The sequence below is a fragment of the Coregonus lavaretus genome (genome assembly GCF_964263955.1).
Source record: "Coregonus lavaretus genome assembly, chromosome: 17".
NCBI classification, from domain to species: Eukaryota; Metazoa; Chordata; class Actinopteri; order Salmoniformes; family Salmonidae; genus Coregonus; species Coregonus lavaretus.
Window position 1 is genome coordinate 39,702,198 of NC_140004.1, and position 23,523 is coordinate 39,725,720.

General features: G+C 45.6%; 1 protein-coding gene across 1 annotated transcript in view; it reads left to right on the plus strand.

Moving 5' to 3' along the window:
• LOC311144840 (calmodulin-regulated spectrin-associated protein 1-B-like) overlaps positions 1–18,565 on the plus strand; it is a 40,092-nt gene extending 21,527 nt beyond the window's left edge. Inside the window, exons 6-18 of the mRNA XM_084180997.1 lie at positions 3,473–3,614; positions 3,962–4,101; positions 4,399–4,492; positions 6,674–6,845; positions 7,652–7,749; positions 11,411–11,489; positions 11,662–14,017; positions 14,384–14,520; positions 14,875–15,125; positions 15,434–15,536; positions 15,660–15,775; positions 15,913–16,031; positions 17,491–18,565. Of these exons, the coding sequence (XP_084037123.1) occupies positions 3,473–3,614; positions 3,962–4,101; positions 4,399–4,492; positions 6,674–6,845; positions 7,652–7,749; positions 11,411–11,489; positions 11,662–14,017; positions 14,384–14,520; positions 14,875–15,125; positions 15,434–15,536; positions 15,660–15,775; positions 15,913–16,031; positions 17,491–17,787 (4,104 nt within the window). The 3' untranslated portion in view covers positions 17,788–18,565. The remainder of the gene's footprint in view (positions 1–3,472; positions 3,615–3,961; positions 4,102–4,398; positions 4,493–6,673; positions 6,846–7,651; positions 7,750–11,410; positions 11,490–11,661; positions 14,018–14,383; positions 14,521–14,874; positions 15,126–15,433; positions 15,537–15,659; positions 15,776–15,912; positions 16,032–17,490) is intronic.
• The last annotated feature ends 4,958 nt before the right edge of the window (positions 18,566–23,523 follow it).

Consider the following 23,523-nt stretch of genomic DNA (forward strand, 5'->3'; position numbering starts at 1 on the left):
CCATAGTGGTACGGTTCCAGCAGTACCTCTCCCTTCTTCTAGGGCTGCTGTAGGATGGATGTGAAACCTTTAGTCCTGTGGTTGTCTAGTTGTTCTCCAGATTATTTCACCTGTGACGGTAGTTACCCTTGTAGAATTAGCATAATGGTGTCAGAATAGTATTCGAGGTGTGTTGTATTATGGTAGTTACCCTTGTAGAATTATCCTTATTATGCCCTAAAGATGTGTAGTCAGATTGCAGACAGTGTGTGTTGTACCATGGTTAGTTGTTGCAGTAAATGTTCAGTATGGTTCAGCTAGAGCCATAAGAATTGTACTTGCCTGGCCAGTAGACTACAGCAGTGTCAACTCAATAGGCTGACTCGGGGGGTTTTCCACAACACCGTTAGCCAGCAGAAGTGGGCCAGTGATTCCCATGTGTCCCTCCCTCTGTGCCAGTGGCCTGGTTTGACTGTGCTGACAGTGACACAGCATTCCCAGAGAGGTGTGTGAGGGTGGGTGGCTGTCAGGCCAACCATGGCTCCATATCACCGCTCTATAAAGCAGGGTTTCTCAAAGTGGGGTCTGCAGGGGGTCCGTGGCCAGATCAACAACAACAACAAAATGTGTTTATTAATATTACTAACAGATTAAACACATTTTGTTCAAGTGATCTGTGGAATAAGTTTAGCAGGTGTTATACAATACAATTGTAATATTATTCATATACAATTTATGTTCTTAACCTTGGGCAACATGGTCCTGGGAGGCTCACAGGGATATTGGTATCCACAGAACTCCACCAATTATACATTTTTCAACTCAATACTTGTATTCCCCAAAAATTATTTTTATAAAACAAATGCACTGTAATTTAAGCTTTAAAACTGCCTCATGGCAAACTTACAGGATATTGGCTTGAAAACTGCAACATTTTCTCTCTGATGCCAAGAGATTTAAATTGTTCCTTCCCAGGGCCGAGACATAGTAGACTCTTGTATGCTATATTTATCTCACTCCAGTTGTGTTCTGATTAGGAGGGGGTCCCTAATGAATTTGCTATCACAAATGGGTTCTCTGGCCCCCAAAAGGTTTGGGAATCCCTGCTATAAAGGACCACCCCACCCCACTCCACCCATCTCGATCCACCCAAACACAGACTGGGGCTTATTCAGGGAATGCCACTGAATTAATTCAGATATAAATTCATTATCTAGACCTGAAATGATTCTCTGTGTTGTTCACCAGGGCGTCATGTCTGCTCTAGTCATGCCATTTTCATCCTAAACGTTGCCTTCCACTGTATAAACACTAGGCTGTACGATGTAGGCAATGACTGTGTACAGTTGAAGTCGGAAGTTTACATACCCCTTAGCAAAATACATTTTAAACTTAGTTTTTCACAATTCCTGACATTTAATCCTAGTAAAAATTCCCTCTCTTAGGTCAGTTAGGATCACCACTTTATTTTAAGAATGTGAAATGTCAGAATAATAGTAGAGAGAATGATTTCTTTCAGCTTTTATTTCTTTCATCACATTCCCAGTGGGTCAGAAGTTTACATACACTCAATTGGTATTTGGTAGCATTGCCTTTAAATTGTTTAACTTGGGTCAAACGTTTAGGGTAGCCTTCCACAAGCTTCCCACAATATGTTGGGTGAATTTTGGCCCATTCCTCCTGACAGAGCTGGTGTAACTGAGTCAGGTTTGTAGGCCTCCTTGCTCGCAAATGCTTTTTCAGTTCTTCCCACACATTTTCTATAGGATTGAGGTCAGGGCTTTGTGATGGCCACTCCAATACCTTGACTTTGTTGTCCTTAAGCCATTTTGCCACAACAAGTATGCTTGGGGTCATTGTCCATTTGGAAGACCCATTTACGACCAAGCTTTAACTTCCTGACTGATGTCTTGAGATGTTGCTTCAATATATCCACATAATTTTCCTTCCTCATGATGCCATCTATTTTGTGAAGTGCACCAGTCCCTCCTGCAGCAAAGCACCCCCACAGCATGATGCTGCCACCCCCTGTGCTTCACGGTTGGGATGGTGTTCTTCGGCTTGCAAGCTTTCCCCTTTTTCCTCCAAATATAACGATGGTCATTATGGCCAAACAGTTCTATTTTTGTTTCATCAGACCAGAGGACATTTCTCCAAAAAGTACGATATTTGTCCCCATGTGCAGTTGCAAACCGTAGTCTGACTTTTTTATGGCGGTTTTGGAGCAGTGGCTTCTTCCTTGCTGAGCGGCCTTTCAGGTTATGTCGATATAGGACTCGTTTTACTGTGGATATAGATACTTTTGTACCTGTTTCCTCCAGCATCTTCACAAGGTCCTTTGTTGTTTTTCTGGGATTGATTTGCACTTTTCGCACCAAAGCGGTATGACGGCTGCGTGGTCCCATGGTGTCCACACTTGCGTACTATTGTTTGTACAGATGAACGCGGTACCTTCAGGTGTTTGGTAATTGCTCCCAAGGATGAACCAGACTTGTGGAGGTCTACAATTCTTTTTCTGAGGTCTTGGTTGATTTCTTTTGATTTTCCCATGATGTCAAGCAAAGAGGCACTGAGTTTGAAGGTAGGCCTTGAAATAAATCCACAGGTACACCTCCAATTGACTCAAATGATGTCAATTAGCCTATCAGAAGCTTCTAAAGCCATGACATCATTTTCTGGAATTTTCCAAGCTGTTTAAAGGCACAGTCAACTTAGTGACCCACTGGAATTGTGATACAGTGAATTATAAGTGAAATAATCTGTCTGTAAACAATTGTTAGAAAAATTACTTGTGTCATGCACAAAGTAGATGTCCTAACTGACTTGCCAAAACTAGTTTGTTAACAAGAAATTTGTGGAGTGGTTGAAAAACTAGTTTTAATGACTCCAACCTAAGTGTATGTAAACTTCCGACTTCAACTGTATATGACTGGACAAAGCCATGGATCACATGACACATTTAATTCCTAATTGAAGACTTGATAGCGCATTCGGAGCCAAGGAAGTCTGTTAAGATGGCGTATCATATGGAGGATTTATGTAGAAATAACATGCGTGCGCAGTTTGAGCTACCCCAGGAAGTGACGTTGCTGGCTAGCTCAGTGCTTCCCCCTGTCATTGAGTATCTCAAGTTGAAGTCTGACCGGGGTACTGCAGGCTGTCATTAGCAACTAAATTATCCTTAACTTCTTCTGTTTTTTATAATCGGTTCAAGGACATACATCTGGTGTAATAGAAGTCATTATTGGTTCCATGATTGTCTTTGAAATTTGTTTTTATTTACATGAAGATTGTCCACGAAGATTACCGTTTTCCCTTTCATTTATAATTGGGGATCATGTTTTCTGCAAACAGTGTCTACAGTACCATGGTCGGCCTTGAACTTCGTGGGTTAAGTGAGAGGGGGCAGTCGTTCCCCCCTGGATGGAGCCTAATAAACCAGCCCTATCTCTTTGTATTCCTCTCTGACTCTCTCCCTCCCCCTGGTGGTCAGGTGAGGTACCGCAGGGAGAACGCCTTGTGCCGCCAGCTGCCCTTCTTCCCCCTGCTGGAGGATCTGATGAGGGACGTGTGTGACGGAGCCGCCCTCCTCATCGTGGTCCACTATTACTGCCCCGACCTCATGAAGCTCCACGGTACGACATGGGACACCATCTGTCATCAACAAACTGGGGGTTAATCATTAGATATTGAATCTATCCTATTGAGAGAGATTTGTTTTGTTTTTCTCCCTGATTAGTCAGGAATCCCAGATTTGTCTGACCTCAAACCATCAGGAATATCATATATTTCACCTGTTTTGTAATTGAAATGGCCCATTAGCCTTACTCCAGAAGTTCTATGTTGTGGACATTATATCTGTGCGTTGTGCCCTGACAGTGCCAAGGAGGGTTGCACTCTCACGTGCTCATTCCTATGTGACATTTCTAAATGTCAGGTCATTGAGCACCATCCTGACCTTTGACCTCTGTGTCTCTATCAGATATCTGTCTGAAGGAGGTGACCTCCATAGCTGACAGTCTGTACAACATCCAGCTGCTCAAGCAGTTCTCAAATGAATATCTCAACAAGAGCTTCTACCTAACCATGGAAGACATGCTCTACTCTCCACTGGTGCTCAAGGTAAATAAGTCCTATTGGTATGTTTTTACACTGTAGGTGGTTTTCCCTGTCACTGTAGCTGGTTTTCCCTGTCACTGTAGCTGGTTTTCCCTGTCACTGTAGCTGGTTTTCCCTGTCACTGTAGCTGGTTTTCCATGTCATTGTTCTTTTGAGGATATAGTTATTTTTCTGTGTTTCTACGGAAGCACTTCATTGATGATATTTTAATTTATTGTTTTGGTAACATGTTGCATGCTATAGTTGTATGTCGTTGTAGTTCAGGGTTTCTCTAATGTGGTTCTTGTTTTCCCTACTCAGCACAATGTGATGGTGTTCATCGCTGAGCTCTTCTGGTGGTTTGAGACCGTCAAGCCAGAGTTTGTCCAACCCAGGACGGAGGACTTCAAAGATGGTGAGGATCATCTCTATGGGTGTGTTGTGGTCTGAATGGGATGTTCAGTATGTTTTTTTTTTTTTTTTGGATGAGCAGAGAGGTTTGCAGCCTTCTGGATGGATCAACAAATCTGTTGAACCTGCAGGACAGGGAAAAGGAGTACATTATGACTTCTTCCTTATAGGACACGAAGAGGTTCAACTGTCTTTTTTATTTTCCTTCCTTCTCAGAGGACTGTTCTCCTAGGGCTGGAGCCGAGAGACATTTCAATGCAAATTTGTAAATGATCCCCATGCAATTTCAACAGTACTCTAATATACAATTGTGGTCAAAAGTTTTGAGAATGACACAAATACTAATTTTCATAAAGTCTGCTGCCTCAGTTTTTATGATGGCAATTTGCATATACTCAAGAATGTCATGAAGAGTGATCAGATGAATTGCAATTAATTGCAAAGTCCCTCTTTGCCATTAAAATGAACTTAATCCCCCAAAAACATTTCCACTGCATTTCAGCCCTGCCACAAAATGACCAGCTGCCATCATGTCAGTGATTCTCTTGTTAACACAGGTGAGAGTGTTGACGAGGACAAGGCTGGAGATCACTCTGTCATGCTGATTGAGTTAGAATAACAGACTGGAAGCTTTAAAAGGAGGGTGGTGCTTGAAATCATTGTTCTTCCTCTGTTAACCATGGTTACCTGCAAGGAAACACGTACCATCATCATTGCTTTGCACAAAAAGGGCTTCACAGGAAAGGATATTGCACCTAAATCAACCATTTATCGGATCAACAAGAACTTCAAGGAGAGAGGTTCAATTGTTGTGAAGAAGGCGTCAGGGCGCCCAAGAAAGTCCAGCAAGTGCCAGGACCGTCTCCTAAAGTTGAATCAGCTGCGGGATCGGGGCACCACCAGTGCAGAGTTTGCTCAGGAATGGCAGCAGGCAGGTTTGAGTGCATTTGCACGCACAGTGAGGCGAACACTTTTGGAGGATGGCCTGGTGTCAAGAAGGGCAGCAAAGAAGCCACTTCTCTCCAGGAAAAACATCAGGGACAGACTGATATTCTGCAAAAGGTACAGGGATTGGACTGCTGAGGACTGGGGTAAAGTAATTTTCTCTGAATCCCCTTTCCGATTGTTTGGGGTATCCGGAAAACACCTTGTCCGGAGAAGACAAGGTGAGCGCTACCATCAGTCCTGTGTCATGCCAACAGTAAAGCATCCTGAGACATTCATGTGTGGGGTTGCTTCTCAGCCAAGGGAGTGGTCTCACTCACAATTTTGCCTAAGAACACAGCCATAAATAAAGAATGGTACCAAGACATCCTCCGAGAGCAACTTCTCCCAACCATCCAAGAACAGTTTGGTGACGACCAATGCCTTTTCCAGCATGATGGCGCACCTTGCCGTAAGGCAAAAGTGATAACTAAGTGGCTCGGGGAATAAAACATCGACATTTTGAGTCGATGGCCAGGAAACTCCCCAGACCTTAATCCCATTGAGAACTTGTGGTCGATCCTCAAGAGGCGGGTGGACAAACAAAAACCCACAAATTCTGACAAACTCCAAGCATTGATTATGCAAGAATGGGCTGCCATCAGTCAGGATGTGGCCCAGAAGTAAATTGACAGCATGCCAGGGCGGATTGCAGAGGTCTTGAAAAAGAAGGGTCAACACTGCAAATATTGACTCTTTGCATAAACGTAATGTAATTGTCAATAAAGCCTTTGACACTCATGGAATGCTTGTAATTATACTTCAGTATACCATAGTAACATCTGACAAAAATATCTCATAACACTGAAGCAGCCAACTTTGAAGGTCTTCACATTCTCAAAACATTTGACCACGACTGTAGTGGTTCCCAACTCCGGTCCTCAAGTACCCACAACAGTACACATTTTTATTGTAGCCCGGACAAGCACACCTGATTCAACTTGTCAACTAATCATCAAGCCCTCAATGAGTTGAATCAGGGGAGTTTGTCTGGGGCTACAAAAATGTGTTCTGTAGGGGGTACTGGAGGACTGGAGCTGGGAAACATTGCTAATATATGGAGATGTTTAGATTTAGCTGATTATCATTTATTTTGTCTGAACTTCACTAGAAATTACAAGTACACTAGTTACATTATTCTCAGATTCTCCACCCACCCACCTCTGTTTTGATTGACACCTCTCCTCTTCTCTCACAACAGCCCGAGCCATGGCTCAGCCGAAGAGTGCCCGCCCCTCAGTGCCCATCTCCAACGCCACCAAGCGCAGCTTCCAGGTTACCCCTGGCGTCCCAGAGGCCTCGCTGTCTGTTTCTGCCCAGAGCAGCCCTGATGGCAGGTACGTCCTGTACCCTGCTGAAGACTCTGACCCTCTGTAAGTTTCTCCTTCCTTCCTTTCTCCACCCACCCTTCTCATTTCATCAACCAGTTTGTTTCTCTCCTAGTTAGCTTGACAGGGATGAAGAGATCTGTCAAAAAATACTAGTTTTGTTGATACTCCGTTATCTCTCCCCACTTGGCTTCCAGCCCACCTCTTTTATACCTTTGTTTTGTCCTACACTGTGTTTATATCAATTCATTGATGTTTCACAATACATAAAGCCTTGAAGAAAACGTATAAATTCATAGCTTTGTAATATCACCACCATTTCAGTGACCATTGCTTATCGTGTGCTGGTTGGTCAGCGGGACAGTCAAAGATTAGCTGATTGGATTAAAGGGACAGTAGGTCAGATGGGCAAAGGCCATAATGTCAACTGACTGGTTGTTTACCTGTAGGGTCGGTGGTTATGGAGAAAAGACTGGATGTCTGTGGCTTAGTTCGCACTTCTTATGATTCTTAAAATCATGATTCCCTATGTGAGAAGACTAGACCGATAATGTTCTAGAAAATGTGGGTCAATCTGCTTTACTAAAGGTGTAAGAGGGGCTTATCCCTAAAACTGTGTTGGTACTTAAGACCTTCTGAATTAATTTACATTTGCCAAGAAATTATATATTAAGAACTACTGAATGGATTCACACAGCCTGGATAAAATATATTGAATTGGAATTTGATCTGCTGCTTAGATATATCCTGCAAAGATGGATTGTGAATGTTGACTGCTACGGTACTGCTAGAAGATTGTTGTGGACTTGGTAGGTAATCTAAGTGGTTTGTGCCGTTTTGGTTATTTTCAGTAATAAGGGAGGTCCTGGGGAAGCCTTCAGCCCCTCCCACCCACTCCTCCCCCTAAGGCAGAGACAGCAGAAGCAACAGCAGGGAGATGATGGATCAGGTGAGGGCACCACACTACACCAACAACAGCTTTATTACATAGAACACGGTTATATTACTGTCTGTCTCAGAACAACAGCAGGGAGATGATGGATCAGGTGAGGGCACCACACTACACCAACAACAGCTTTATTACATAGAACACGGTTATATTACTGTCTGTCTCAGAACAACAGCAGGGAGATGATGGATCAGGTGAGGGCACCACACTACACCAACAACAGCTTTATTACATAGAACACGGTTATATTACTGTCTGTCTCAGAACAACAGCAGGGAGATGATGGATCAGGTGAGGGCACCACACTACACCAACAACAGCTTTATTACATAGAACACGGTTATATTACTGTCTGTCTCAGAACAACAGCAGGGAGATGATGGATCAGGTGAGGGCACCACACTACACCAACAACAGCTTTATTACATAGAACACGGTTATATTACTGTCTGTCTCAGAACAACAGCAGGGAGATGATGGATCAGGTGAGGGCACCACACTACACCAACAACAGCTTTATTACATAGAACACGGTTATATTACTGTCTGTCTCAGAACAACAGCAGGGAGATGATGGATCAGGTGAGGGCACCACACTACACCAACAACAGCTTTATTACATAGAACACTGTTATATTACTGTCTGTCTCAGAACAACAGCAGGGAGATGATGGATCAGGTGAGGGCACCACACTACACCAACAGCTTTATTACATAGAACACTGTTATATTACTGTCTGTCTCAGAACAACAGCAGGGAGATGATGGATCAGGTGAGGGCACCACACTACACCAACAACAGCTTTATTACATAGAACACTGTTATATTACTGTCTGTCTCAGAACAACAGCAGGGAGATGATGGATCAGGTGAGGGCACCACACTACACCAACAACAGCTTTATTACATAGAACACGGTTATATTACTGTCTGTCTCAGAACAACAGCAGGGAGATGATGGATCAGGTGAGGGCACCACACTACACCAACAACAGCTTTATTACATAGAACACGGTTATATTACTGTCTGTCTCAGAACAACAGCAGTATTACCTAGAACACTGTTATATTACTGTCTGTCTCAGAACAACAGCAGTATTACCTAGAACACTGTTATATTACTGTCTGTCTCAGAACAACAGCAGGGAGATGATGGATCAGGTGAGGGAACCACACTACACCAACAACAGCTTTATTACATAGAACACGGTTATATTACTGTCTGTCTCAGAACAACAGCAGGGAGATGATGGATCAGGTGAGGGCACCACACTACACCAACAACAGCTTTATTACATAGAACACTGTTATATTACTGTCTGTCTCAGAACAACAGCAGGGAGATGATGGATCAGGTGAGGGCACCACACTACACCAACAACAGCTTTATTACATAGAACACGGTTATATTACTGTCTGTCTCAGAACAACAGCAGGGAGATGATGGATCAGGTGAGGGCACCACACTACACCAACAGCTTTATTACATAGAACACGGTTATATTACTGTCTGTCTCAGAACAACAGCAGGGAGATGATGGATCAGGTGAGGGCACCACACTACACCAACAACAGCTTTATTACATAGAACACTGTTATATTACTGTCTGTCTCAGAACAACAGCAGGGAGATGATGGATCAGGTGAGGGCACCACACTACACCAACAACAGCTTTATTACATAGAACACGGTTATATTACTGTCTGTCTCAGAACAACAACAGTATTACCTAGAACACTGTTATATTACTGTCTGTCTCAGAACAACAGCAGTATTACCTAGAACACTGTTATATTACTGTCTGTCTCAGAACAACAGCAGTATTACCTAGAACACTGTTATATTACTGTCTGTCTCAGAACAACAGCAGTATTACCTAGAACACTGTTATATTACTGTCTGTCTCAGAACAACAGCAGTATTACCTAGAACACTGTTATATTACTGTCTGTCTCAGAACAACAGCAGTATTACCTAGAACACTGTTATATTACTGTCTGTCTCAGAACAACAGCAGTATTACCTAGAGCACTGTTATATTACTGTCTGTCTCAGAACAACAGCAGTATTACCTAGAACACTGTTATATTACTGTCTGTCTCAGAACAACAGCAGTATTACCTAGAACACTGTTATATTACTGTCTGTCTCAGAACAACAGCAGTATTACCTAGAACACTGTTATATTACTGTCTGTCTCAGAACAACAGCAGTATTACCTAGAACACTGTTATATTACTGTCTGTCTCAGAACAACAGCAGTATTACCTAGAACACTGTTATATTACTGTCTGTCTCAGAACAACAGCAGTATTACCTAGAACACTGTTATATTACTGTCTGTCTCAGAACAACAGCAGTATTACCTAGAGCACTGTTATATTACTGTCTGTCTCAGAACAACAGCAGTATTACCTAGAACACTGTTATATTACTGTCTGTCTCAGAACAACAGCAATATTACCTAGAACACTGTTATATTACTGTCTATCTCAGAACAACAGCAGTATTACCTAGAATACTGTTATATTACTGTCTATCTCAGAACAACAGCAGTATTACCTAGAACACTGTTATATTACTGTCTATCTCAGAACAACAGCAGTATTACCTAGAACACTGTTATATTACTGTCTGTCTCAGAACAACAGCAGTATTACCTAGAACACTGTTATATTACTGTCTGTCTCAGAACAACAGCAGTATTACCTAGAACACGGTTATATTACTGTCTGTCTCAGAACAACAGCAGTATTACCTAGAACACTGTTATATTACTGTCTGTCTCAGAACAACAGCAGTATTACCTAGAACACTGTTATATTACTGTCTGTCTCAGAACAACAGCAGTATTACCTAGAACACTGTTATATTACTGTCTGTCTCAGAACAACAGCAGTATTACCTAGAACACTGTTATATTACTGTCTGTCTCAGAACAACAGCAGTATTACCTAGAACACTGTTATATTACTGTCTGTCTCAGAACAACAGCAGTATTACCTAGAACACTGTTATATTACTGTCTGTCTCAGAACAACAGCAGTATTACCTAGAACACTGTTATATTACTGTCTGTCTCAGAACAACAGCAGTATTACCTAGAACACTGTTATATTACTGTCTGTCTCAGAACAACAGCAGTATTACCTAGAACACTGTTATATTACTGTCTGTCTCAGAACAACAGCAGTATTACATAGAACACTGTTATATTACTGTCTGTCTCAGAACAACAGCAGTATTACCTAGAACACTGTTATATTACTGTCTGTCTCAGAACAACAGCAGTATTACCTAGAACACTGTTATATTACTGTCTGTCTCAGAACAACAGCAGTATTACATAGAACACTGTTATATTACTGTCTATCTCAGAACAACAGCAGTATGTATGCACTCACTAACTGTAAGTCGCTCTGGATAAGAGCGTCTGCTAAATGACTAAAATGTCAAATGTACACCACAGTTACCATTTACTATAGAAGACTTCTCAAAACTATCCATAGCTTACACAAGTTACATTTAGCCATTTCTGATGGTTGTGTGGTTTTTATTATAGGGGAATATTATTACAGCTCACATCTCAATATCAGAGATGGCTTCTCTGTTGTGTATTGTAGGTAGCTGTATGATCATTGTTGTGTCTGTGTGTCTAGGTATCAGAAACCGCTCCAACTCCTTGGAGAACAAACCGCCACGAGGCTCAGTGCAGGCCTGGTCTGATAGGAGACAGAGGTGTAGTATGAGAATAACACTGTATTCCATTTTTACTTTATGAACTGTTATACAATCAATGTATGTTTCAGAGATGTGTTAAAACAGACCGTAGCCTTTTTCTCCTTGATTTCCAATGTTGTGCATCTCGCATGCCTAATGTCTTCATTTCTCCTTCTCTCTTTCTCTCTAGGCCGACGTCGACGCTCAACCCGTACACATTTGGCATCTCAGCAACTGACAGCGACGCTGACATTGCCTCTGGTGACAGTGTGAGTCTGGGCCGCTCCATCAGTAAAGACAGTCTGGCCTCTAGCGTAGTCAACCTCACCCCCAAACACCAGGGTCTCACCCCCCAGGGCCACACCCTGATCGGACACGCCCAGGTAGGCCGCGCCCCAGTCAGCCCCGCCCCCCGCCGAGTCAATGGCCACGGCCTTCTGGGAAACGTCAACATGGAGGAGGAGCTTGTGGCAGTGATGAGGACTGACGCGTCAGCCTCTCTCCCCAGTCAGGGAGAGGTGACGCAGCCAACTGCTGGGGCCGAGCCCAAGGATAGTTCTTATTTAGAACCGCTGATGCCTGCTGTGTTAAAATCGGCGAAAGAGAAGTCTGTATGCCTGAACAAGGAGGAGGAGAGCGGGGAGGTTGGTCGATCTCGGGGAGGGGGGTCTATCCGGAGAGTAGAGGGGGGACCTGAACTTGTGGCGTCGGCCAGGAGGAAAACCCCCACCAGCCTAAACCGGACCTACACTCCCGCCTCTAGTGGGGAGTTTGACTTGTCTACTGAGACCTCACTGGCTGGGCCACTCCAGGGACAGGGGGCCATCAATCCCATGGTTACCAGCAGTGTGGACCCCTCCTCCAGAGAGCCAGCAGGTGGCTTCTACCTCCACTCTGACAGCGACGACCAGAAGCCTTGGCAGGACCAGGAGCCAGACCTGGGCGAGGCTGATGAGGAGGACCTGGATGAAGCCCTCACCACCAAGGACCCAACCAGGCCCAGGAAGACCTTTGACGAGGAGGAAGAGTCAGCCAAGCTGCAGGAGGACCTGAAGGTGAAGGAAAATAGGAACAAGAAGAAAGGGGATGATGGTGGTAGTGGTCGCTCCAGCCCCTGTCTCAGCACCCACTCCCAGGCCAGCAGCCTAGCCAGCGGCAGCGTACGCATGACCAGCTTCGCTGAGCGGAAGGCCCAGCAGCGCTTTGGCAGCAACCAAGACCTGCGAACCAGCGCCTCCAGCTCCCAAAGGACCACCCCGGACGGCTCGGAGTGCAGTGGGCCCCTGTCCCTGCCCACCTCCCGGAGGCTGAATAGGGACCAGAGCCCCTCCTCGCCCCAGGGGGGACGGGGAAACGGAGGTACCATAGTGCTGGCTTCTGAGCTGGTTCAGCTCCACATGCAGCTGGAGGAGAAGAGGAAAGCCATTGAGCACCAGAAGAAGAAGATGGAGATGCTGTCAGCCAGGCAGAGACAGAAGCTGGGCAAAGCTGCCTTTCTGCACATCGTCAAGAAGGGCAAGAGCGACACCCTGCCCAACCCGCTCAAACCAGACTACTACTGCAAAGAAGAGCTCAATGGGGACAAAGGGGGAAGTTCAAAAGACGACTCTTGCGTGGATGCACTGAGAGGGGCCAAAGAGCCTGAGTCTGCCACCTCGCCAGTCCCAGGTGCCTTAGAGATGGTGGACAGGAAGGGCAGCTGTAGTCCTGGTCTGCTGCTGGATGAAGAGCTGGACCTGAACGAGTGTAACCAATCCATCGAGATGCTGAATGACGCTATCGGCAGTATCCAGCAGCAGATGATGCAGCTGTCCCTCCAGCAGGACTTGCTGATGAAACAGAATGTACAGTCCCCTCCCAGGGTCCTGTCTCCCTGCTCAGCCAACGAGAAGACCAGCGCATCTGAACCCAAGGCCCAACCTGCCGTCCACTTTGTGGATTTGGGCAGCTGCGCACCAACCACCGGCACCGCTCCATCCAGGAAACCCCCCAAGCTGAGTTCGGCCCGGGGCCCCAGGACCAAGCCCTCAGAGCTGAAGCTGGCCAAGGAGCAAGGCAGGCCGGTCCTGGCCTCAAACAGGGCTATCACCCCGTCCCACAGTCTGGAGACCCTGCCTCACCTGAGGCAGTTTCCTGGGGGCAGGTCCCCCAGGACGGACCACCCCGACGCCAGTCCCAGAACCCCCTCTGCAGGTGGAGAGACAATCAGTGGGCAGGACAAGCCTGGACATAGCGCCACCTTCAGGCTCCACGACGAGGCTAACCTGCGCACGGCGGCCCGTATCGACCCAGTGGTCGTCACCCCAGAAATGTCCTTTGACCCGTGCCTGTCCAGTACTCTGAGGGAGGGGGAGCTGAACTCCTCTGACGGCTCGGGGACGGAGAACATCCCCTCGGAGGAAGTGTCGAGGAGCAAAGCCCCCCTGATCGAGGTGGACCTGTCAGACCTGAAAGACCCAGAGGAGATGGAGGGAGACAGGGGGCAGGAAAGCACCATGGATGGGGAAGACAGGGAACAGAAGTCTGGCCTGGGATTCTTCTTCAAGGTACATCTGAAATGTAGTCTTATTACATTATGGATATATAGACAAGATGTGTTCTACTTGACAGTCATTTTATGTGTGGGTGAAGGTCTATTGATTATAACATGAAAAGCACAAAATTCAATGACATAGCAAACAGGAAAGGGGAAGAAATGACATTTTTATAGTTGTACAAAACTGTCTTGGAAGGAATAGTATGAAATTCTCCATTACTGAAAGTACCTCTTACTAGCTACTAATGTAGAAAAGGGGCAAGAGACGGGGGGGAGGAGACACAGCAGGCAATCGTTTGGTATAAATAAAGTTGTGTTCAATTGAATTGAGGAAATTGATACCAGTATTGATCAAGTGTTACTTTTTGTGCTGCAGGATGAACAGAAGGCAGAGGATGAACTAGCTAAGAAGAGAGAAGCGTTTCTAATAAGGCAGCAGAAGAAGGCTGAGGAGGCCCGGCTACGCAAACTGCAGCTGGAGGCTGAGACGGAACAGAAACGGGACGAGGCCAGGTAACGAACATTGTCTCTACAACCAAATCAAAACTGTGTCTGTTAGACAAGACATACTGCTCAGGTAGGATAAGACCATGTCCAAGCACTAGCATAACAACACCACCACAACCCCTCCCACAATAGTCACAAGTTTAGAATGTTTGTGTATTTGTTCTACTTGCCTTGAATATTGACTAATCGAAAAACGCAGAAAAGAGCAACGGCATTCCTCTTCTGTCCTGCGTTATAAGGTCCTGTGTTACGATTTTCTCTGTAAAGTGTGTTGAGACTTGAGATGCATTTTAAATACATTGTGACTCTGTCTATTCAAATGCAGCAGTTGTTGAGCCTGTGGTCTGTCTCTCCCCACAGGCGGAAGGCGGAGGAGGACAGGATGAGGAAGGAGGAAGAGAAGGCCCGTAGGGAGCTGATAAAGGAGCAGTACCTGAGGAGGAAACAGCAGGAGCTGATGGAGGAGCAGGGTCTCGGCAGCCCGGCCAAGCCCAAGACCCCAAAGACCAAGCCCAAGAAACCCAGTCACCAGACTCTCAGACCCAAGTCTGTGTTCAGCAGAGAGGAGATCTCCAGCGACACCTTCTCCTCCAAGTGCTCATCTTCAACCCGTAAGAAACACCAGCATGTTGTCTTATCTTTCTAGTCCAGGGGTTTCTAACTCCTGTCTCAGAGGGCTGCGGTTCTGCAGGCTTTTACTCCACTCCTGCACTAACACATCTGATCCAGCTGGGCTGGAGGGAAAAAAAGCCTGCTGACACTGGTCCTCCTCCTTGATCTAGGCCAGATTTATTCATCCCACTTCTCATTGAGACAATATTGCAGATACTGCAGTCACGCATTTCTGTGTGTGACGATAGGAGGGTAATGGGAAGAGTTACCTATACTAAGATAGCGTCTCTGTTTTGGTTCTCTGTAGCTGACAACCTGAGCAGTGTCCAGTCAGGCTCTAGTCTGTCCCTGGCCTCTGCTGCCACAACCGAGGCAGACAGCTTCAACTGTGGAGGGCCATGCTCCCAACGGTAAGTAACCCGGATATGTGGGTGGTTGTGAGTTTCGGTTTGTGTGTAATGTATGTCAGTGTGTGTTTTCTATCTCTGACATTTTGAAACCATCTTTTTGTTTTCCCTGCTATCCGTTGCCAGGGGTGAGTTTGTGGAGTCGTTCCCAGGCCTGAGTCGGAACGCCAGTCGGAACACTGAGAGAGACTGGGACAACGGATCCACTGCGTCTTCCATCACTTCCATGGCAGAATACACTGGTCAGTACAAGTCACAACCTTTACCATATCAAGCTATTACACGCCCCTATAATGTTCCCATTAAACATTGCTCTGCTCACTTCCTCCTCATGTATGTTAGCATCTAATGTTAAGACCTGTCGTTCCACTGTCCTCAGGTCCCAAGCTGTTCAAGGAGCCCAGTTCCAAGTCCAACAAGCCAATCATCTTCAACGCCATTTCTCACTGCTGCCTCGCCGGCAAAGTCAACGAACCCCAGAAGAACACCCTTCTAGAGGTGAAGTATCATCTTACTGTTAAATGCTATTATAAACTGGGTGGTTCGAGCCCTGAATGCTGGTTGGCTGACAGCCGTGGTGTATCAGACTGTATACCATGGGTATGACAAAACATTTATTTTTACTGCTCTAATTACATTTGTAACCAGTTTATAATAGCAATAAGGCACCTTGGAGGTTTGTGGTATATGGCCAATATACCACGGCTAAGGGCTGTATCCAGGCACTCTGTGTTGCGTCGTGCATAAGAACAGCCCTTAGCCGTGGTATATTGGCCATATACCACACCCCCTCGGGCCTTATTGCTTAATTATGCAACGGGGTGGTTCTAATCCTGAATGCTGATTGGTTAAAACCGCATTCCAGCCTATTCCACAAGTTGTACTGTTAAATTCTATCAACAAGCACTCCAGAACCAGTGGTAACACCACACACCTCCTAAAGTCCAAACTCCAGAGAGCGTAGTCCTTTTGTTCTAGTTCAGTCATTTTTAACTCTGTGCTGTGTAAATGAGCACAGTAACATGTAGGACACATTAGTGGGTCAGAATGAACTGCTCAGCTCAATAGTATCCAGCTGTAGCACAGCAAGTTCTGGTCCTAAACACACAGTTTTCCCTGACTGAAACCTTAGTTTTAGGCTATAAGTCTAGAGTCTTAGCGGGTCAAGTCAGGTGGCTAGGAAGGGAAAACTCCAGGCCTTACACATGACATCTGGACATCACTGTACCTGTGATGATCAAATTGCCTAGAACGTGAGACTGCTTCTCAAGATATTTGTCAGCCATACTAACCCCCTCCCCATCTGATCCCTCCCTCCCCCTCTATCTGATCCCTCCCTCCCTCCCCCTCTATCTGATCCCTCCCCCCCCCCCTCTATCTGATCCCTCCAACCCCCTCTATCTGATCCCTACCTCCCTCCCCCTCTATCTGATCCCTCCCCCCCCCCCCTCTATCTGATTCCTCCCTCCCCCTCTATCTGATCCCTCCCTCCCTCCCCCTCTATCTGATCCCTCCCGCCAACCCCCTCTATCTGATCCCTCCCGCCAACCCCCTCTATCTGATCCCTCCCTCCCTCCCCCTCTATCTGATCCCCCCCCCCCCCCCTCTATCTGATTCCTCCCTCCCCCTCTATCTGATCCCTCCTCCCCCTCTATCTGATCCCTCCTCCTCCTCCCCCTCTATCTGATCCCGCCCTTCAACCCCCTCTATCTGATTCCTCCCTCCAACCCCCTCTATCTGATCCCTCCCTCCAACCCCCTCTATCTGATCCCTCCCTCCCCCTCTATCTGATCCCTCCTCCTCCTCCCCCTCTATCTGATCCCTCCCTCCCCCTCTATCTGATCCCTCCTCCTCCTCCCCCTCTATCTGATCCCTCCCTCCAACCCCCTCTATCTGATCCCTCCCTCCAACCCCCTCTATCTGATCCCTCCCTCCAACCCCCTCTATCTGATCCCAGGAGCTGGAGAGGGTAGATGCCCACCACCTGATGATCCTTTTCAGGGATGGGGGCTGCCAGTTCCGGGGGGTCTACTCCTACTTCCCAGACACTGAGGAGATCCTCAAGCTGACCGGCACGGGCCCCAAGAGCATTAGCAAGAAGATGATCGACAAGCTTTACAAGTACAGCTCGGACCGCAAGCAGTTCACTGTCATCCCCGCCAAGACTGTGTCTGTCAGCATAGATGCCATCACCATCCACAACCATCTGTGGCAGGCCAAGAGAACCACTGTGCCAAAGAAGAGCGGGAAATAATCAGTGGAGGCACCTGGAACTCACCCTGGGGGACCCATCCTAGGTTCCATTCCACTCTGCTCTGCTCTGCTCTGCTGGATAGACTGCATTGATGTCCACAGCCAATAAACTCCCTCTATCAGGGATGGCCAGACACGTGGCTCCTTCAGTTCACACTAATGTGGGGGCATGTATGCATGGAGACATGTACTGGTGGCCTGCCAGTGACATTGTCATCTGTCGGGATCTCAATGTGTTCTGTTCAGGGTGTTCATCGATGGATTCATTCGGTTCTGTTTTTCTAAAGACTTTTAAGAGAAGCATGTGTCATTTTTTTCATGTGATGGATTTCTTTTTACTTGAAGTATTTATTGGTTTGGCACTGAAATGGTTGAGCTCTGCTGCAGCAACATACACTACGGCCTCCCTCTGTTGTTGGAGTCCATTTGAGGGGGTGGGTGGTTCTCTCACACTATGACCCATTGATCCCCACCGCCTCGCTCTTGTTGGAGGGGGTGGGTGGTTCTCTCACACTATGATCCATTGATCCCCACCGCCTCTCTCTTGTTGAAGGGGGTGGGTGGTTCTCTCACACTATGATCCATTGATCCCCACCGCCTCTCTCTTGTTGGAGGGGGTGGGTGGTTCTCTCACACTATGATCCATTGATCCCCACCGCCTCTCTCTTGTTGGAGGGGGTGGGTGGTTCTCTCACACTATGATCCATTTATCCCCACCGCCTCTCTCTTGTTGAAGGGGGTGGGTGGTTCTCTCATACTATGACCCATTGACCCCCCCCCCCCCCCCCCCCCCCCCCTCCTCCTCTTCTCTGTTGTTGGAGGGGGTGGGTGGTTCTCAATCTCTCCACTTCAAAATCTGGCCTGAGGTAACCAGCTTACATTCTTTTAGGACTTCTAGGACCGGTGTTCTGCAACAAAACAATCTCCAGTATAACTAGCTAATAGACAAGCATCGCCAACTTTGCCTCTCCAGTTCTCTCTCTGTCCAATGTGCTGCTCTGAACTGTCTCCTGTTTGTTACTGGGCTCCTCCCAGACCATCCGCTGGCCTTCCTCATGCATCATAGTGCTACTATCAACTGTCTATTTATTCAAACGCTTCTAAACTTACGCAGCGCAGCCCGTCGTAGCACTGTCTATCTGGTGTATAGAATAGTGATGATCGTTTTAAACTACTCTTCAACGCTCCTTTAGCCCTTTTGAAAACGGGGGGGTGAAGACGGACAATGAATAATAGGCTTTGGTACTCTACGAAAATGTCATGATGCTTATTTTTTTGTTTTGTTTTTGTGTTCTTTTTTAAATGGAGCAGTGTGGTTGGTTATACAGTAACCGGCGCTGATGTGTTTTTCATCATAAAATTACATGAATCGGTATGATGTACGTGAGCTAGTTAGAGCTAGTCGTGTTTCTCTCCACTGGGCATTATGTCCTGTATAAAGATGCACTCCACTCATGATCACGTTTCAAAGGCTTTTATCATGCAATGTACCCCCCTCCCTACCCCATGAGTGATCGGCTACCCACCAGGGGTGGGGTCAATTCCATTTCAATTCAGTCAATTCAGGAAGTAAAATGAAATTGTATTTTCTTTTACTTCCTGAATTGACTGAATTGACCCCAACCCTGCTAAGCCAGCTTTTCCCCTCCCCAGAGAGCTGCATGCTCTTGTTCTGAAGAGTGTGTTCTGCTGTAACCGGTTTGAATGACAGTATTTAATATATTCATAATGGGTCACTCTGTGGGACTGCGGTCTATTTATTTACCTACCGACCGACATTAAAGAACATTCCTGAAAGGTGTCGACAAACACTGCCACCATTTTTATTTTCTCTCTCTGTCCAAGTGCTTATTATTAGATACCGTATGTTGGCCTCAAGAACAACTGTAAGTGTTGCACGTGCACTTTACTCACTGATTACAAAAAGTGGAATTCAACTTTAAAAGGGTATTCGAAATGTATGGCAGAAGGAAGATGGTATATTTTTCATAACTGAACTCCTGTGCACTCCAAACTGAGAAACGCTACCTTTCCTGAACTAAAACCAAACACAAAGATTTAAGACTGTGTGACCAGTCAACTAAAATGACGTCCTTCCTTCACTAATACTGCAGTCTCCAAAAATATATAGAGTACTTTATTATAATTTTCTGCATTTGATTTATTTTTTTATAGATCTTTTGTATGTTAGTGTGTTTTTATGTCTACTAAAATATTATATTGTCATTAATCACTATTAATGTTACTGTGTGTACTTCCCATCCCTGTTCATTTTAGTATTTCTTTGAGATCATACCATCTATTTATTTTTTAAATGGAAGCACTGAAACCGAATAAATTTTTCAAGTTATTAAAACACATTTTAATCTTTTTTGTTCTCATTTGTCTGGTCACGTTTTACTTTCTGTGTTTCTGCCTACATCACCAACTGTTTGTTAGTTTAGCATACATGTGTATGTTCTCGACTATTCAGAGACACTTGCATATTCACAGTATAGTTTTGCATGCCTTGTTTTCACCCGACACCAGTTACCTAGGGATTATTGAAGGCATGTTTCACTTAAATCATTTAGGTGTTCCAAACTTGTTCCACCGGTGCTGGGCCAAAAATACCGAATATAATTGAAGTTCAACCCAGATCACGTCACTACAAGGGAGTTGGTGGATGTGCTGCTATCCTCCAGGCCTCCCTGGTGTTAACTGTCTCTCCTTCCACCACTCAACTGTAACAGCGGTGTGCACCCAGCACTCATAACCATGGTAAACTGCTGCAGACATGCATACACCTACCATGGCAACAGGCAATTTATTCTCTTCAGTTGGCTCTCTGAGTGTCAGGTATTCACACAACAGCAGATGCTGTCAAATTCTCAGCTTTCTGGACCCATCTGTGGTAGAATTACTCATCAGTTCTGTGTCTAAATACTACATATTTTAGTAGGACATAGGAGTCTGGCATACAAGGCTACATTCTGAGGTAGATCATCGTGAATGGTGAGTATTCTACCTGTTCCATGTTTGGATGGTTGTCAGCCATGTATTTGAATTGAAAGTGTGCTATGTCACCAACTTACTCTTTCAAACAGTGCATTCGGAAAGTATTCAGACCCCTTCCCTTTTTCCACATTTTGTTAAGTCATAGCCTTATTCTAAAATTGATGCAATTATTGTTTTCCCTCTTAATCTACACACAATACCCCATAATGACAAAGCGAAACAGGTTTTTAGAATTTTTTGCAAAAAAAGGAAAGAAATACCTTATTTACGTAAGCATTCAGACCCTTTGCTATGAGACTCGAAATTGAGCTCAGATGCATCCTGTTTCCGTTGATCATCCTTGATGTTTCTCCAACTTGATTGGAGTCCACCTGTGGTAAATTCAATTGATTTGACATGATTTGGAAAGGCACACACCTGTCTATATAAGGTCCCACAGTTGACAGTGCATGTCAGAGCAAGAACCAAGCCAGGAGGTCAAAGGAATTGTCTGCAGATTCAGAGACAGGATTGTGTAGAGGCACAGATCTGGGGAAGGGTACCAAAAAGTGTCTGCAGCATTGAAGGTCCCCAAGAACACAGTGGCCTCCATCATTCTTAAATGGAAGATGTTTGGAACCACCAAGACTCTTCCTCGAGCTGGCCGCAATCGGCCAGATACAGAAACAAGATTCTCTGGTCTGATAAAACCAAGATTGAACTCTTTGGCCTGAATGCGAAGCGTCACGTCTGGAGGAAACCTGGCACCATCCCTACGGAGATGCATGGTGGTGGCAGCATCATGCTGTGGGGATGTTTTTCAGCGGCAAGGACTGGGAGACTAGTCAGGATCGAGGGAAAGATGAACTGAGCAAAGTACAGAGAGATCCTTGAAAACCTGCTCCAGAGCGCTCAGGACCTCAGACTGGGGTGAAGGTTCACCTTCCAACAGGACAACAACCCTAAGCACACAGCCAAGACAATGCAGGAGTGGCTTTAGGACAAGTCTCTGAGTGTCCTTCAGTGGCCCAGCTAGAGCCTTGGCTTGAACCCAATCGGAAATCTCTGGAGAGACCTGAAAATAGCTGTGCAGCGACACTCCCCATCCAACCTGACAGAGCTTGAGAGGATCTGCAGAGACAAATACAGGTGTGCCAAGCTTGTAGCGTCATACCCAAGAAGACTCGAGGCTGTAATCGCTGCCAAAGGTCCTTCAACAAAGTACTGAGTAAAGGGTCTGAATACTTATATAAATGTAATATTTCTAAAAACCTGTTTTTACTTTGTCATTATGGGGTATTGTGTGTAGATTGGTGAGGGGGGGGGGGGATTATTTATTCAATTTTAGAATAAGGCTGTAACGTAACAATGTGTATAAATTTTAAACGGTCTGAATACTTTCTGAATGCACTGTATCTCCCCAGTGTCTGCTGCTGCTGGCTAGCTGTGTGAGGTCCTGGGCTTGGTGCATTCCAACACCTGTACTCACGATGTACAGATTTATATCTGTCAAGAGATTCCACAAAGTAAGAGTTTTTATTTTATTTTTTATAAAAGCATGGATTTCATACACAAACCAGAACATCCAAAGCTGTCTGTCTTTCTTACTGCTGTATATAGTAATGTATATTTTGTTAGTCTGTTCAAACTTGATTAATTCACTACTTATGTTAAGTCTATAGAATATAGTTATAAATATGTCACACCACCACACACTGTCTCTTATCTCAGGTTACCCTGCTGGCCTGTCCTCCCTGGTGCTCTTTGTGAGTAACGTGGGAGAGATCAACGCCACTGTGTTCCACAGCTACAACCTGGGCTCTGTGACCCACCTCACCATCAACAACGCTGGCATCACTGGCATCCCATCCGGAGCTCTCCGTTCCTTCCACAACCTCAACACCTTCAGACTGGACCTCAACTCCCTCTCCCAGCTCAGCCCAGCCTGGTTCAGCCAACCAGCCACCCTCCAAAACCTCACCCTCATTCAGAACCCCATAGAGGTTGTGGAGGAGGGCACGTTTCGCAGATTTACAGGTCTAACTAGACTGAACCTGGCCAGTAATATGAACCAGACCATCTGTCCTGATAGTTTTAGCTCTGGCCCGTTTGGCCTGCTTGGACCTCTCTGGTAACAAGCTGACCAGGGTTTGCCCCCAGGTCCTCCTCCCACTCTCCCTCTCCTCCACACGGATCAGAATGGATGGGAACCCCTGGGACTGCTCCTGTCAGAGGTTGTTTTTTCTAGTCATTTGTGGGTTGGGGTTAGGGTTGGGGTGGGGAGTAAGTGTTGTACTGTGATCATATTGAGTGTATTGCTTTTGCAAAAATGAGCTTTTATTCAGTTTAATATCATTTTCAATTCTACTTTAAAATTAAGAAAACAATCTCAACAGATGCTATGTAAATTGTAATCAGGGAAACTAACCAATCTGGCTTGAGTCACCCACAAAATGACTACCCCTCACTACCCACACAGATGTTCAAGATGTCTCTATTGTGTGTGTTCAGGTCTGTAGAATTCCTCTGCTGGAGACCGAGCCTGTGTGGAACGTTTCTGAGTGTGTGAGCCCAATGCCACAGCCACCACACACACAGTCCCCAGCAGTGTCCATCACTGTCCCCACGCTCATAGCAGTGATGGGTATTATTATTTTTAGAAAACATGTTTAAAAAAGGTATAATCTTGGTAAATGATATCATCGGTAGGACTGGTGGAGTTATGTACCCAAAATTACAACCAAATAATTGCAGCATTACC